The sequence below is a fragment of the Capricornis sumatraensis genome, chromosome 9 (genome assembly GCF_032405125.1).
Source record: "Capricornis sumatraensis isolate serow.1 chromosome 9, serow.2, whole genome shotgun sequence".
Taxonomy (NCBI): Eukaryota; Metazoa; Chordata; class Mammalia; order Artiodactyla; family Bovidae; genus Capricornis; species Capricornis sumatraensis.
The window spans coordinates 109228030-109242531 of NC_091077.1; the positions used below are offsets into that span (position 1 = coordinate 109228030).

At 39.0% G+C, this 14502-nt stretch overlaps 1 protein-coding gene across 1 annotated transcript in view; it reads left to right on the top strand.

Annotated features, from left to right (window-relative positions):
• Window positions 1-13157, top strand: part of WDR36 (WD repeat domain 36) — a 69585-nt gene extending 56428 nt beyond the window's left edge. The window contains exons 20-26 of the mRNA XM_068981135.1: window positions 4522-4629; window positions 6385-6482; window positions 6858-7003; window positions 9958-10077; window positions 10263-10344; window positions 11483-11670; window positions 12613-13157. Coding sequence (XP_068837236.1) covers window positions 4522-4629; window positions 6385-6482; window positions 6858-7003; window positions 9958-10077; window positions 10263-10344; window positions 11483-11670; window positions 12613-12762 — 892 coding nt within the window. The 3' untranslated portion in view covers window positions 12763-13157. The remainder of the gene's footprint in view (window positions 1-4521; window positions 4630-6384; window positions 6483-6857; window positions 7004-9957; window positions 10078-10262; window positions 10345-11482; window positions 11671-12612) is intronic.
• The last annotated feature ends 1345 nt before the right edge of the window (window positions 13158-14502 follow it).

The window sequence follows — 14502 nt, forward strand, 5'->3', positions numbered from 1 at the left end:
CACTTGAAGAGAAAACATTAATTCTGTTAAATAATTTGATCAGTAGAAACCTACAGAGAGTAATTTGTTGCTAAAAGTTATGTAGGAATACACAGAATTTGCAGTCATATCACTCACCAAAGAACTGCTTAGGTGGAGTGTGAAAGGAGTGATGGGAATGGAACGTACCTGTGAGGAAAGAGAGATGAAGGAGAAAGATGACTGGGAAGGCAGTTCAGTCTTCAGGAATATTGCTAAGTTAAGATCTGTCCAGTTCTGCTCCTCTTGCTTCTCAGGAATTAGATAAGCTCATACCTGAAAGCAGTTTGACCTTTAGAAAGGAAAAACCCTCGTGTCTGTACTTCCCTTCAAGTTTGATTCAGGAATGAGACACAGCTGTCTATACAGCTTATGTACAGGATTTGGAATATAAACAGCAAAAGTGCCACTGATGGTCCAGCTCTAAAAACCAGGCAGCTTTGTCTACAGGTGTATCTCTTTTTTACTTAGAGTCGAGTCAAGCAAAATAAATAATTAGTAGACTATCCTCCAGCTTCAAAAAGTTCAGTCAAGTTAGTACTTCCTTAATTAAAAAAAAGCAACAAAAAAATTTTTTTTAAGATACCATTAGAAATGTTGATTAGTCTTTTGCTTCTTGGACTTCTGTTTTCTAAAAGTAAACATAATTTGAATTGCTTTGTGGTAGGAAAGTTGTGTAGGAAATAGAGTTGACACTTTGCCCTTTTCATTTTCCTTTTTAGTAGTTTTGGTTCACATGAGATGAGAGAGGGAGGTTAATGTTCAATAGTACTGAATAGAATGTTTTTTAAAAGTGGTCAGTTTTTTGGGGATTGGAAAAATTAGGATCCGAAAGTAGCATTCAGAGCCACCGATCTTTGACTCAGCATAAGGCTTTTTGCTGAATTTCTTATTTTAGTAAAAAGATCAACACATTTAAATCTGACATTCAACTCTGGTATCTTATTTTTCAGTGAACACAGACAGTTTTAAGTGAATACAGAGAAACTAAGCTGGGGGAAACGCAAGAGCGAGAGATGAGTCCCATAGGGATTGTTAAAAGATGATAATATCTACTCTGGTTGTACCAAAGTATGCTTTTAATAAAGACACAAATAACGACCTCTTTGGGTACGATTTGAAGTGGAGCAAATGAGAAGGCTGAAGAGCAGTCTCCCACAGCTGCTGCCGCCCTGCTGCAGCCGACTTTTTCCATGGACTTCTGGCACTTCGAGTGCTTTAGTTTTCATCTTGTCTCATATTCTGTTAGGGAGGTACTGGTTTTAGTCCCGTTTCACAAATGAGGAAATGGAGGCTCAGAAGTTAAGTGATTTGCCCAAGGCAGCATAGTTGGTCGGTGATATTTTGCTGTAGTTAGCATAAGAGACAGAAAGATTCCCCAGCAGTTGTGGTACCAGCCTTGCTTGGCTATGTTCTAAGGATAGTTTGGTTTTCTTGGTGTAGAAGATACAGTAAGGACCATACAGTGGTAGGTAATCATTGGCTTTTTTTATTTCACTCCTTTTCTCAAACATAGTTAGTACGACAAGCTTTGGGGATTCCTAGTTTTTTCTTCAGTAAGCAGTTTTATCATTTACATAGCATGTTAAATATGTGAAGAATGAATACACTCATTACAAAGGCTGCACGTGAAGCTGTGTAAGTAGACCTTTGGTGTGGTAACAGGCAGATGCAGCCCTCTGGGATTAATTGTGTCTGTCTAAAACAAAGGCATAGGTGCCGAACTGTTTCCTGTAAAGGGGTTTCTTTAAGTGCGGAAAATTTCCTTCTGCTTGTAGTGTTCTCAGAGAAGTGAGGTTGAAATTTTTGTCCCTGAAATTATCTGTCATCTGCTACCACCTTTTATTTATGGTTACTTTTAATCTCTTAAGAGTTGAGATTGAACACTTTTCAGGGTGAGAAAAATATAAAATTAAACGGCTTTAATAGAATTTTGCGTTTTGTTCGGTCTTGTCCACCCAGCCCCTGCTTTCTGAGGGGCATTGCGTGAGCATAACTGGAACAGAGTTTTGTTTTGCATTTCCCACTGAGGCAGAACTGTCCATTTGCTCCATTCATTGAGGGTTCCATCACTTGGGAGACTGAACATCTAGACATGGTCTGCATTGGTTTAGAAGATGATCAGAAGTGAGTTAATGTCACCTGTGTGCATGGGACTCCATGCTTAAAAATGTGACCCCTTACAATGAGGATTTTTTTTAACATTTTCTCAAAATGTTAAAATGGTGACAATATGGTAGTTAGGTCTGGGATTAAACCTGTACGCTTAGGCTTTATGAGCAACTGTGGCCATGTAAAACATGCTGTGTATGTGGAAACCACTTCCTCGACTTGATGCTTTTACATAATGGAAGGCCAGTCTACCCACACTCAACAGCTGTGGAAACCATGTTGCACAGTGAATTTGTCAAAATAATTACAGTATCAAGTGAAATAAATTTGCTCAAGCAGTAGATTCCTCTTTAACAGATAGATTCTGAACACGTCAGGGAGTTTCATCCGTCACACACACTTTAGTGAGGAAGTATTACGACGAAGAGATGATGAGATCTAAAATTCCTGAGTTTAGGCTTAGTCTTCAGTGTACAGTGAGATAGTGGTTGTTCTCTGGGTTGTTTGTATTAAATGAATTAAATAATTTGACAGTCTCTGGTATATAAAAAGTGTTTAGCAAATGTCCTTGTCCCCAATTTGTTTGATCCCCCAAGCAGGTGTTCCTGTGAGTTTCCAGGAATGGTTGAACAGAAATCAGACAGATTATTAATCGCATTTTTTTCCCATAGTGAGAATTTAAACATCAGTCATTGTTCTGAGCCCACGTTCGTTTGTTCGTAGTGCTGCTAATTTTGGTCCTGTCCTGCTATTTTGTATTCATTAGTTAAGGTTTATGATTGTTAATCACTCTGAACAAATCGAGAAAGATTTTGTTATGGACAGGTCCTTTAGTCACTGCCTCCATGTCGCGTTTGAGCTGCTCAGAGTGTTTCCGTGAGTCGCGCTGTAGTCACCTGGGTGTGTGTGCTGTCTGCTGGACCTTTAGTGTCAGCGGCGCTGTTACTGAGCTCTTTCGATTACGTGTGTGCAGACTGCTTGGTGACAGGTATGTCTCTGTGACTTTCTACCTTGAGCAAGTATGACTGGGCCTCATTTTTCTAACAGGTATAGTAAGCGTGGATCTGCCTCGTGGGGCTGTGAGGATTGAATTAATAGTCACACGTGCTCAGAATACCCCTAGCATGGAACACTGAAGAAAGTGTTAGCCCCTCTTGTTTTCTTTATTGAAATAATGTAATGACTGAAGATTCTGAACTGCAGCCATTTTGCCATGGCTTCTCATGGATAATGTAATGTCTTCAGTGAATAAGTAGTTTTTGAAACAAGTCTTACTAAAACTAGCACCCCCCTTTTAAGGTGCACAGAGTACTCGCACTCTCAGCCCGCCTAGGAAGCCTTGTCTGCAGTGTGCCCACGAGTTAGGCCTTTCTGTTTGCTTCTTAAATTCGCCTCGTTTCGCTTCCCGCTGCCACTATCCTAGTTCAGACCTTCCCTGCTTGTTAGATGACTGCTGCCATAATCTCAGTGTTCTTCCTGTTCAGATATATTCCACATTCTGCTGCCAGATTTTCTTACGAAAGTAGAAATACTGCTATCTGCTCAAAAGCCTGTAGTGGCTTTCCATTGATTCAAAGATAAAACAAACTCAGATATTTGGCATTCAAGACCAAACTGCATTCCTCACTGGACACGGCTCCCCTTGCCTCGCCTTCCACATTCCTCCTCCCAGGCCATCCGCATCTGCTGACGTCCTGCTCGTCTGTGAGGTGCACGCTCATCGCACACGCTTCTCCCTGAGGAGCCTGCTGCGCGTCATCTTCTGGGGAGCCGTCGCCCCCCTTTCCTCCCCAGCTTTCACAGCCCCTGCTCCCGGCTGTCTGGAGTGTCCGTGGGGCTAGAACCGTGAACTGCTTTATGCTGGTGCTGCATGGACTCAATTTCCTGTTTGCTGTGTAGCGCACGGTTACCTGTTTGAAAAACAGAATTGCTCGAACTTTTTTTCCCCACTACCATTCTCCCGTGGCCATTTTATTCTTTTCTTCTGTTGCCTACCCCTTTTGTTATTTTCACTGGCATTAACAAATGCAGGAGAGTGCTGATGATTTATTTTAAATGTGTGACATCTTTAGAATTGTTTCCGAACCTCCCAAAATGGCATTCCAGAAAAACAGCATTGCCTCTTGTATTCTCCCTGTTATTGAAACTCTCTCTCAAATTAATTGATCTCTTTAGTGTTCTGGGTCTTTCTCATTGAGGAGATTATTTTTCCATTGTAGCTTAGTTGACAAAGCTCTTTGTTAGTGATGACTTTTTGGTGTTGGTGATTGAAAAATTAAAAGCAAACATTTTCTGCATCTCTTGCCCTTTGTTCTTTTAGCAAAATGATATTTTGTGAATTGTGTGCTTCTTAGTAGAGTTGAAGGACTAACGTCTTGGTTCTTTCTGTAGTCTTATAGACAGCTTCTTGTTGGACTCGGCTCCTCTTAATGTCACTATGTCCCCGACTGGAGACTTTCTGGCCACCTCCCATGTCGACCACCTTGGAGTTTATCTGTGGTAAGTTCTCTCATAAACAGTTCTTTCTGGGGTAAGAAGAAAAGGAAGGTGATGTTGTCAGACAGTCATAGTTGCTAACATTGCCCTTCAGTTTTTTGGGATTCTTTGACTTGTAAAATGGAAGTGTCACATAGTTCACCTAAGTCTACAGTCGAATCAGCTTCTGCTTGATAATTTAGGTAGCGCACCCCACTCCAGCACTCTTGCCTGGAAAATCCCATTGACAGAGGAGCCTGGTGGGCTGCAGTCCTTGGGGTTGCTAAGAGTCGGACACAACTGAGCGACTTCACTTTCCCTTTTCACTTTCATGCATTGGAGAAGGAAATGGCAACCCACTCCAGTGTTCTTGCCTGGAGAATCCCAGGGACGGGGGAGCCTGGTGGGCTGCCGTCTATGGGGTCACACAGAGTCGGACACGACTGAAGCGACTTAGCAGCAGCAGCAGCAGCAGCTCAAGTGTATATTCTAAGCTACACGTGTTTGATTTTTATCTGTTAGCCACAGATTTTAATCTGTGACTTTTATCTGCAGAGAGGATGGTAATAGGGCTTCCCTGTAGCTCAGTTGGTAAAGAATCTGTCTGCAGTGCAAGAGACCCTGGTCTGATTCCTGGGTCGGGAAGATGCCGTGGAGAAGGGATAGGCCACCCACTCCAGTATCCTTGGGCTTCCCTGGTGGCTGAGCTGGTAAAGAATCTGCCTGCAGTGCAGGAGACCTGGGTTTGATCCCTGTGTTGGGAAGATCCCCTGGAAAAGGGAAAGGCTACCCACTGCAGTATTCTGGCCTGGAGAATTCCATGGACTGTATAGTTCATGGGGTTGCAGAGAGTTGAACATGTTTGATTTTTGTTACCCTATTTGACTTCTATTTGCAGAAAGGATAAGTGAGTTTAAAATTAAACTCTTATTATTGAGGAAGAGAAAAAAATGAATTCCTTTTCTACTTACAAGATTTTCTAATTGACTTTTTAGGGTGTGAAAATAAATTTAATATATAATAGAAATAGACTCTGGTCACCTTAATAAGCAGAATGGAGTATCTCCTGGAATCTTAGAGGCTTGAACAGTCAAGATAAGAGAAGAATGGTGGTGTGGTGCCTCAGCAACAGAGCAGATAGTGCAGCTGCTAGCATAACTCAGAGCTTGGTCTCTCCAGTTTTTATTTCCCATTCCCGACTCATTATGCACAGGAAACAATGTGATCAGCCCACTTTGGGACAGATACTCACATCTTGCTTAGTCAGATGTGGACCCGATTAGTCAGGTCCAGAGCCAGGGCGCAGGGTGAAGCAGCACTTAAAGGACCGTTCTAGAGACGGGGACCCGTGACTGCTCGGCACCCCCGAGATCTGCCCGCGTAATCGCCCTCTGGCTTAGAGCTCTGAGTGCCTCTCTCCTTCTGCTGCAGTTCCCTCCGGGGAGGGTGCCATTTGTCAAAGCCGCATAAATGAGTGGACGTTACGTTACATTATAAAAATGGTATCCACTGCCGATCTCCCAAGTACTTTTTTGTGCTACATTAAAAATAAAGTCTCTGTTCATAATACTTACAGACAGCTTTCTTGTGATGACATCTGGGATACGAGTCAAAGCATTTTGAAATTAATACTATCTATTTTTGAGTTCTTTTTCTTTAACAAGTGATTGTAATTTGCAGCCAAGTTCAAGATCATGGAGCTTGTTACCAGTAATCAAAGCTTCTCTGGAAACATTTTTAATAAATTTTGTAATATTGCTTATGTTCTTTATGTCTCAGGTCCAATATTTCCCTGTATTCAGTTGTTTCATTACGGCCACTTCCCACAGACTACGCTCCTTCAGTAGTGATGCTTCCTGGTACTTGTCAAACCCAAGGTAATCAAAAACTCGTAATTTTTGAAGCATAATATAATAAACCTAACCTGTAGGATATTGCCACTGAAGGCAACGTTTAATGCATTCAATCACAATATTTTTTTTATCTTAATGAAGTATTTTGAATGACTTCATGAATCTTTATATAAACAAAGACATAATTGATGGAGTATTCATGTGAAACAGTGGAGAAATATTTTGAGTCTGGCGATGGAATTTGTACTTAATATGAGAAAATAAGAAAATGAATAGAGTTTACAAGTTATATTGAGTGAACGTTATGAAATACTAATGGATTTGAAGGTAATTGAGTTGCTTTTATATGATAAAAATTTCAGCATTAATTTGTTATACCTGAAAATTTTTTGTTTTAAGATGTCGAATTATCAGAAGAAACTGTAGAACCAAGTGATGAAATGATAGAGTATGACTCCCCAGAACAGCTGGATGAGCAGTTGGTAACTCTGTCACTCCTTCCTGAATCCCGGTGGAAAAACCTTCTTAATCTTGATGTTATTAAGGTAATACTATAGTACACTTAATATTGGCCCCAGAAGACATATTCCAAAAGTATTTTCTTTAATAAAGATAACTTCCCTTTCTTGGAGGTCTTTAGGTGGAGTAGTTAATGCCTAAGATGAATGCTGTTTAATTTAGTATTATTACAAGACTTTCTCCATGTATATATATCTACTTTGAGAGTACTTAAGGACCTTCAAATGTAGCAGTAGTATAGCCTGCAACCACAGAGCTGTTAGAAATCGGGTGTTTTAAGCCTTGCCCGACCTCACTTAACTTACAAAATGAGGGGGGAAGTCATCATAATGTGTGATGTTTCTGTTTCTGGACATTTGGGGACTAGAATACTTTCACTGGTCTTTTTAAAATTAAACTTCAGTCGCTCTTTATCATACCACACCCTGCTCTGTCTGCTACAGGAAGGTTTGCTTTTGGGTTCAGGCACAGAAATTAATATGAACTAGGTAGAAGATAGCATCCTGAGATAATAGCAGTGGAAAATAATTTAGCCCTTTGTCCCTGAAGAGTACAGTTTTACATGAGAAGTGGACAGTTATGCTATGAATTAATCTGTTTCAAAGCATGTTTCATGACCCCTCTTTGTGAGTATCAAAAGCAACTGAAACATACAGACTAGAAAATTTCAGAGATTATCTTCTGAGAATTAGGGTGTTTTGTATTATGAAACTCAACTTGGTTAGATATATACATACAGTCAGGCATCCTTGGTAGCTCAGCTGGTAAAGCAGCTCCCTGTAGTCTGGTTCGATTCCTGGGTTGGGAAGGTCCCCTGATGAGAGATAGGAAGTGAAGTCGTTCAGTCGTATCCGACTCTTTGCGAACCCCCCGGACTGTAGCCCACCAGGCTTCTCCGTCTTTGGGATTCTCCAGGCGAGAATACTGGAGTGGGTTGCCATTTCCTTCTCCAGAGGATCTTCCCAACCCAGGAATCGAACCCAGGTCTCCCGCCTTGCAGGCAGACGCTTTAACCTGGTCTTCCCAGATGGTTCAGATGGTAAAGAGTCCACCTGCAGTGCGGGAGACCTGGGTTCAGCCCCTAGATTGGGAAGATCCCCTGGGGGAGGGCATGGCAGCCCACTTGGGTATTCTTGGTTGGAGAATCTCATGGACAGAGGAGCCTGGCAGGCTGCAGCCCACAGGGTCGCAGAGTTGGACATGACTGAGTGACTAAGCACAGCACTGAGCATACGTAGAGTCACTAGAGTTTATGTGTGTACTAAGTCACATTAAGGGCTGGCATAAAAAAAGTGTAAGGAACACTGGCAGATAACTATGACATGCTGTCCTAACTATTTTCGTAGCTAGTAAATTGGCACCAGAAAAGGCACACATGTCTCGGGTAAGAAAAGAGAGGAGTTTTCACATGTTCATTTGACTCAAAATTTGAAAGTGCTCCTTTTTATTGCTCACCTTTTGAAAGATTGGGCTTCAGTATAAAGGTATGTTGTTTAGGACTTCCCTGATAGCTCAGCTGGTAAAGAATCTGCCTGCAGTGCAGGGGACACCGGTTCGATTCCTGGGTAGGGAAAATCCCCTGGAGAAGGAATAGGCTACCCACTCCAGTATTCTGGCCTGAAGAAGCCCATGGACTGTACAGTCTCTGGGGTTGCAAAGAGTCGGACACGACTGAGCAACGTTCACTTTCGCTTTATGTTGTTTCGGTGCCTGGTCACACTGTCTAGTCTGTCAGCTGTAAAGGAAGTAGTTTATGGAGCGGCTTTAAAAGCAACACATAAAGTACAAGTTGGTGAGTGTGAGCGGACCAGTTAGAGTAATGCCCAATTAATTGAGCTAAATTTGGTGGGCACTCTTCATGCTAAGATAAAGTTTGCTCTGCATAAAAATATAGAGAAATGTGAGTGAATGCTCTTTATAACACCTCCAGTATTTTAATTTCCTTCTGAATGAAAGAAATTAGAATTTTTATTTTTGTCCTGTGGTTAACTTTTATACTTATGGTTTCCTTTATGAAATTAGGTAATTCCAGAGCCCTATGGAACTGCTCCAAAGCCTTCTGTTTTTATTTACAACTCAGTGACTGCCTTCTAACTCAAGAACAGTGGGTTAGGAAGGGTAACTGACTCTTACTATGTTACTACAGTTTCCCCATCACAAAGAAGGCTTTGCTTGCATTGCTGTGGGCTCCAGGAGGCCACAGATAGCCCCGACTTTCTTTCAAAAAGCAAATCTCCCCACAGTTCCTAAAGAATGGAAGATGAGTAGTGTAAGGTAAAATTGTGAGACTTCTTAAGAGTCCATCACATTCTCTTGAGATAGTGATATGTTACAATGTAGTCACCAAAACTGAATTCTGTCCATGGGGATTCCAGTGCAATTTTTGTGATAGAATTTTGCTGACACTTGAAATAGTTTATGAAGGAACGGTAGTATTCTCTTGTTTTTTAAAAACACAAAGTACTAAGGAAAAATAAAAATCCCAATAAAATAGAAGAATTAGGGGAATGCGTCACACCTACACACAAAATTTACTAACTAACTTTTAATGGAAGAGACTACCTGTGGCTCCAGATTTCTTTTGGAGAAGAGAAATTTGAAAAACTGTTGAGCATCTATGTAAATTTTGCTCTCTAGCCCATCTTGTATTTCAGTGTAAAAGAAGTTCAAAATTGCTTGTTACTTCTTCACCTATATATTCATGTTTCAGGAAATTGAGCTGTTTTTGCCTCAGGGCTTCTCCTGAACCCTGTCATTTTCCCTTTGCCTTATCAGCAAGAGTACTAGAGGTTTCCATTGGGAAGCCCAATTTAAGGATATCTGTGGTATATTGGTTGTTTGGGATTTCATTTCAGTATCCTAATCTGAATTTAATTCTTTTTATTTTTTTTACTTTTGGGGCTTGTGGGAATTAAATGTTAGAAACTGTTGGCAAGATAATTATTAGTCTTTTTTTCCTTTTCTCACTTTTCTTAATTAGAAAAAGAATAAACCAAAGGAACCACCCAAAGTACCCAAATCAGCACCATTTTTCATTCCGACTGTTCCTGGTCTTGTACCCAGATATGCTGCACCTGAACAAAACAGTGATCCTCAGCAGGTGAGAGCCAGGTTAGAGGGAGCGTTCGGGGAACACAGGGTGCATTGTCTGTTGCACATTTGCAGTTTTAACCAAGACCCAGTGTTACAGATACAGAGTAAATTAGTGCTAGCTTTTAATTATAAACTGTAAATTTTTTGTTACATTTGTGGCTTTTGAATAATTTATATTTGTTTTTGTTTAAGTCTAAAGTGGTAAATCTTGGAATTTTGGCTCAAAAATCAGATTTCTGCTTGAAACTTGAGGAAGGACTGGTAAATAATAAATGTAAGTTAAATTATAAAATATTTTACCAAGTATTTCAGCTTGTTATGTTACTTTATATGAAGAGAATTGAGTGAAATATTAGCAGATTTCTCAGTAGTTGAAAGTAAAAGCCAAAAGGATTGAAATCTTGGTTTTAATCTGAAGTAATTTTTGCTTTGTTTACAGTAGATGAGTGACACTACACTCAGATGTTAAGATGATGATAATCTTTTGAGAACCTCTCTTTCCGTCTGCTTCTTTCTATTTACAAGTGCGATTTGCAGTGTAGTTTGCAATAGACTGTTGTTTTAGGTAATTTCAGATAATACCAAATTATCACACACAAAGGCTTTTTTAAAAAATTGAGTGTTGTAAATTTTGAAAGCTACAATCTATAGCTAATAATGATCATGAGAGCTGTAAGCAGTTAACAATTACAGTCATTCTTCCGTTTGACTGCCCTCTTCTGACCCAGTTGCTCTGTGTTTTCATGCCAGCAGCATCACTTGAGTGCACATTGGCAAACGTCAAAGAATGGTTCTTGTACTGATAGCTAAAGAGCAGCAGGATTATAAAAGGAGTAACTTGTTATATTTATGGGGGAACAAAGAAGAGAGGGCACTATTATTTAATATCAATAAAATGTATTAGACTCTTGTCAATGGTATTGTCCTTTTGCAAAAACCTAAAAGCATAGACATTGCCATTTTAATATCAAATGCCTTATATAAGTGTATAGACTATGTTTTCATGGGATGTATATGAAACAAGAGTGCTTACTTCTAGGGAAAAGTAGATTTGTGGTGAGTAAGGTGGAGTCTTTCCCCACGTATATTTCTGTAGTATTAGTGTTAATGATCAAGTGATACTTTTATAATTTTTATAAACAATACAAAAATAAATTCCCTCACCTCATCTTATTCTCACTAGCAAATACTATTAATAACTTGGTGTATACTTCTATAGCCTTCTTATATTGGATTTGTTCTGACTTATAAGCATGTTAAAATGTCTGGTGCTAAGTGTTAATTAGATTTTAACAGCCTTAATAGAAAGAACTTGCTAAAAATGCAAATTTAAATATATGTTGGGTTTGAAATGAAAACTAATTTCTTAAATGATTGTCGATACTAACTGGATTCTTATTAAAACAATGTAGATGAAGCTGCTGTTAACCTTCTGAAAGAATTAGGCCCGTCAGGAATTGAAACAGAGCTTCGAAGTTTGTCTCCTGATTGTGGTGGTTCAATAGACATTATGAAGAGCTTCTTGAAGATGACTGGGATGATGTTGGACAGAAAGCGTGATTTTGAGTTGGCCCAGGCATACCTCGCCCTGTTTCTGAAGGTAAGTCTAAGATGTGAGACAGCACTTCACAGCTTGCCCTCCTCCAGAGAAGACATGTCTGCAGAGATGGAAACATTCTGTATCCACACTTCACTGCGTGTGGCTACTGAGCACTTGAATCGTGGCTGATGTGACTGAGAACCTGAGTTTTTCATTTTATAGAAATTTAATTAATTTCAACAGCTTTCTGGGCCTCGTGACTACCATACTAGGTAGCTGGATGGGGCAACAGCTTGTCATCGTTCTTTGTTGACTTCTGTTTTTTAGCTCAGCACAATTTTGACTCAACCCCCTGACTTCTGTGTCATCCATTTGATCAGTATATTAACCTATTAGCTTTTTTATTTAATAACATTTTGGCACGGTTTTTTTTTTAATGATCATGAAAAAAGTAAGGTTTACTTCTGTCCTGGTTGAAGGAGTTTCAAACGATTTGACAGTAACAGAGTTGTTTTTATGACAAATAGAGTGGAGAACTTTAACATATTGAAGGAGGTAGATGACGCTGATTTTCAGGGATAGCAGATAGTTTATCTCATAAATATCTAAAAAAGTTTTCACTTAATTATTTGAAATTATTTAAAAAGTAAATTTATAGATGGTAGTATGTAGATTAAAAAATTAGAAATACTGCAAATTGTTCCTGTATTTTTCCCCAAATTTACCACAGTTGTAAATTTAGGACTGGGACTTTGTTTATGGATGTGTATCAGGACTCTCCTTAAATAGAGGAGAGTCATCACTTCAGTTTTACTGAGAGAGTGACAGAACCATGAAGACTCATCACAGAGGAGAGGGAGATGCGAGAGTGTAATTAACCAGCCTTTAAGAAAAAAATCAAGAATAGTGTCTTCTGAGGTTCCTTGTAAAACAGTTAAATCCAGAATAAACAAAATTTTACTTTTCTTACATTGAATGTTCAGCTGTCACTTTTCTTTTCAGTTGCACCTGAAAATGCTTCCTTCAGAGCCAGTACTTCTGGAAGAAATGACAAAGTTGGCGTCACAGTTGGAAGAAAACTGGATCCATTTACAGTCACTTTTTAATCAAAGCATGTGTGTTTTAAATTATATTAAAAGTGCTTTGTTATAAAAATAAAGTTAGGTAGCTAAGTCGAAGACTTTTACATTAAAGAGGTTGAATCTAACTCATACCCTTGCTTTCCAAGTTTCAGTGTGAAAGGAGAGTAAATGCCAGCACTACTGACTAGTCAGCCACTGTGAGTCCACTTCAAATGCTGAATTCGTTCTTGAAATAAAGTTACACCTGCCTTTTGTTTTAAAGATGTAGAGAGTCTTCTCCAGTGAAGACTCTGAGTTTCATTTTCTGAGTTTCTTCATCAGTTACTTGGATATGACTTCTTTTGAATTGTCATCACCAAGCTTGTGTTTTTTGAATGTTTGTAACATACTGAGGCATGCTGGTATACCTCATGTAAAGTATTACCAAGTTAAACTGAAGTTAAAAGTGATATATAGTTTAAAAAGTGCCTTCATGTTATGAGGTAAAAAGACATGTGTCTTTCCTTAGTGGCCTTTGATGAAAACATAGTTAGAACACTGGCCTAGTCCTCTCTCCATTGTGCCCTTTCTAAAGGAACTTATATTTTTTAATACGAGAGGTGCTTTCACAAGGCAACTTGCTATAGGAGGCAGTTGAACAGATACCTGGAATGGGTAAGGGAAATTCCAAATTCCATTGAAGATAGTCTTCAAAGATCTTTCTTCCCCACTCATGACCTTTTTATTTCAAAAGAAACTGCTGACTGCATTTTTCTATCATAACCATTGTGAAACCAGACAGCTCTGGCACTTTTCCCTTTTTTCATCATTGTTGTTTGTGTGGTTCAAGACTTCAGCAATATGTGAATTAATAATAAGCAATTCTTAAAAGCTTATTTTAAGAATAAAATAAGAATATAAAAAGTTCAAACTTTTTATAGTTAAAAGTAGTGTCTTTCATAAAATTCAGCTGGTTGTATCTGAATGCCAGTACCATTCTAATTAGGATATAGTTTTACAGAATAATCTCCGAAGGAATAGTCTTCACAAGAAGCTGATCAATGATAACTTTAATTATCAAAGTTTTTTGTTTAATGGTGAAGTGTTTTTGTTAAAGGTAGAATTATTAATAGTAAACTGCTAAAGAAATAAGCCAGTATTGTTTTGTGCTGTTCTTTTAGAAATGTATATAAACTTAGTAAAGCCATTGACTTAAATATTAATAATGACTTAAGTTCTGACTTTAATAACTGTATTTCCCCTTGCCCCAAATACTATATTCTACAGATATGGCAAAATTTCAGTGTACAGTTATGTAGAATGTGAAGATTGTATAGGTCTCCTGCATTGCAGGCGGATTCTTTAGTGTCTGAGCTACCAGGGAAGCCCAAGAAAACTGGAGTGGGTAGCTATTCCCTCCTCCAGGGGATCTTCCTGACCCAGGGATTGAACTGGGGTCTCCTGCATTGCAGGCAGATTCTTTACCAGCTGATCTACCAGGGAAGCCCTAATTATCACTTAAGTTCTAATTTTAAAAACTGTTTCCCCTTGCCCCAAATACTATATTCTAAAGATATGGCAAAATTTCAGTATACAGTTATGTACAATGTGAAGATTGTAAATATCTAAAACAATAATAAGAGTTCTAAACTGAAATTGTATTACTGTGACAAATCTTGAACTTTCTTTTTCAAATGAAAATACAGGAGTTCAGTATATTGTTTTTATTGGAGATAGCTTTAGATAGTATTAAAGCATCATTTTGGCAGGTAACCTTTCAGAATTTTTCCTGTATGTTTGCCATCAAAGGAAAATTTTGGGGGGGATATGT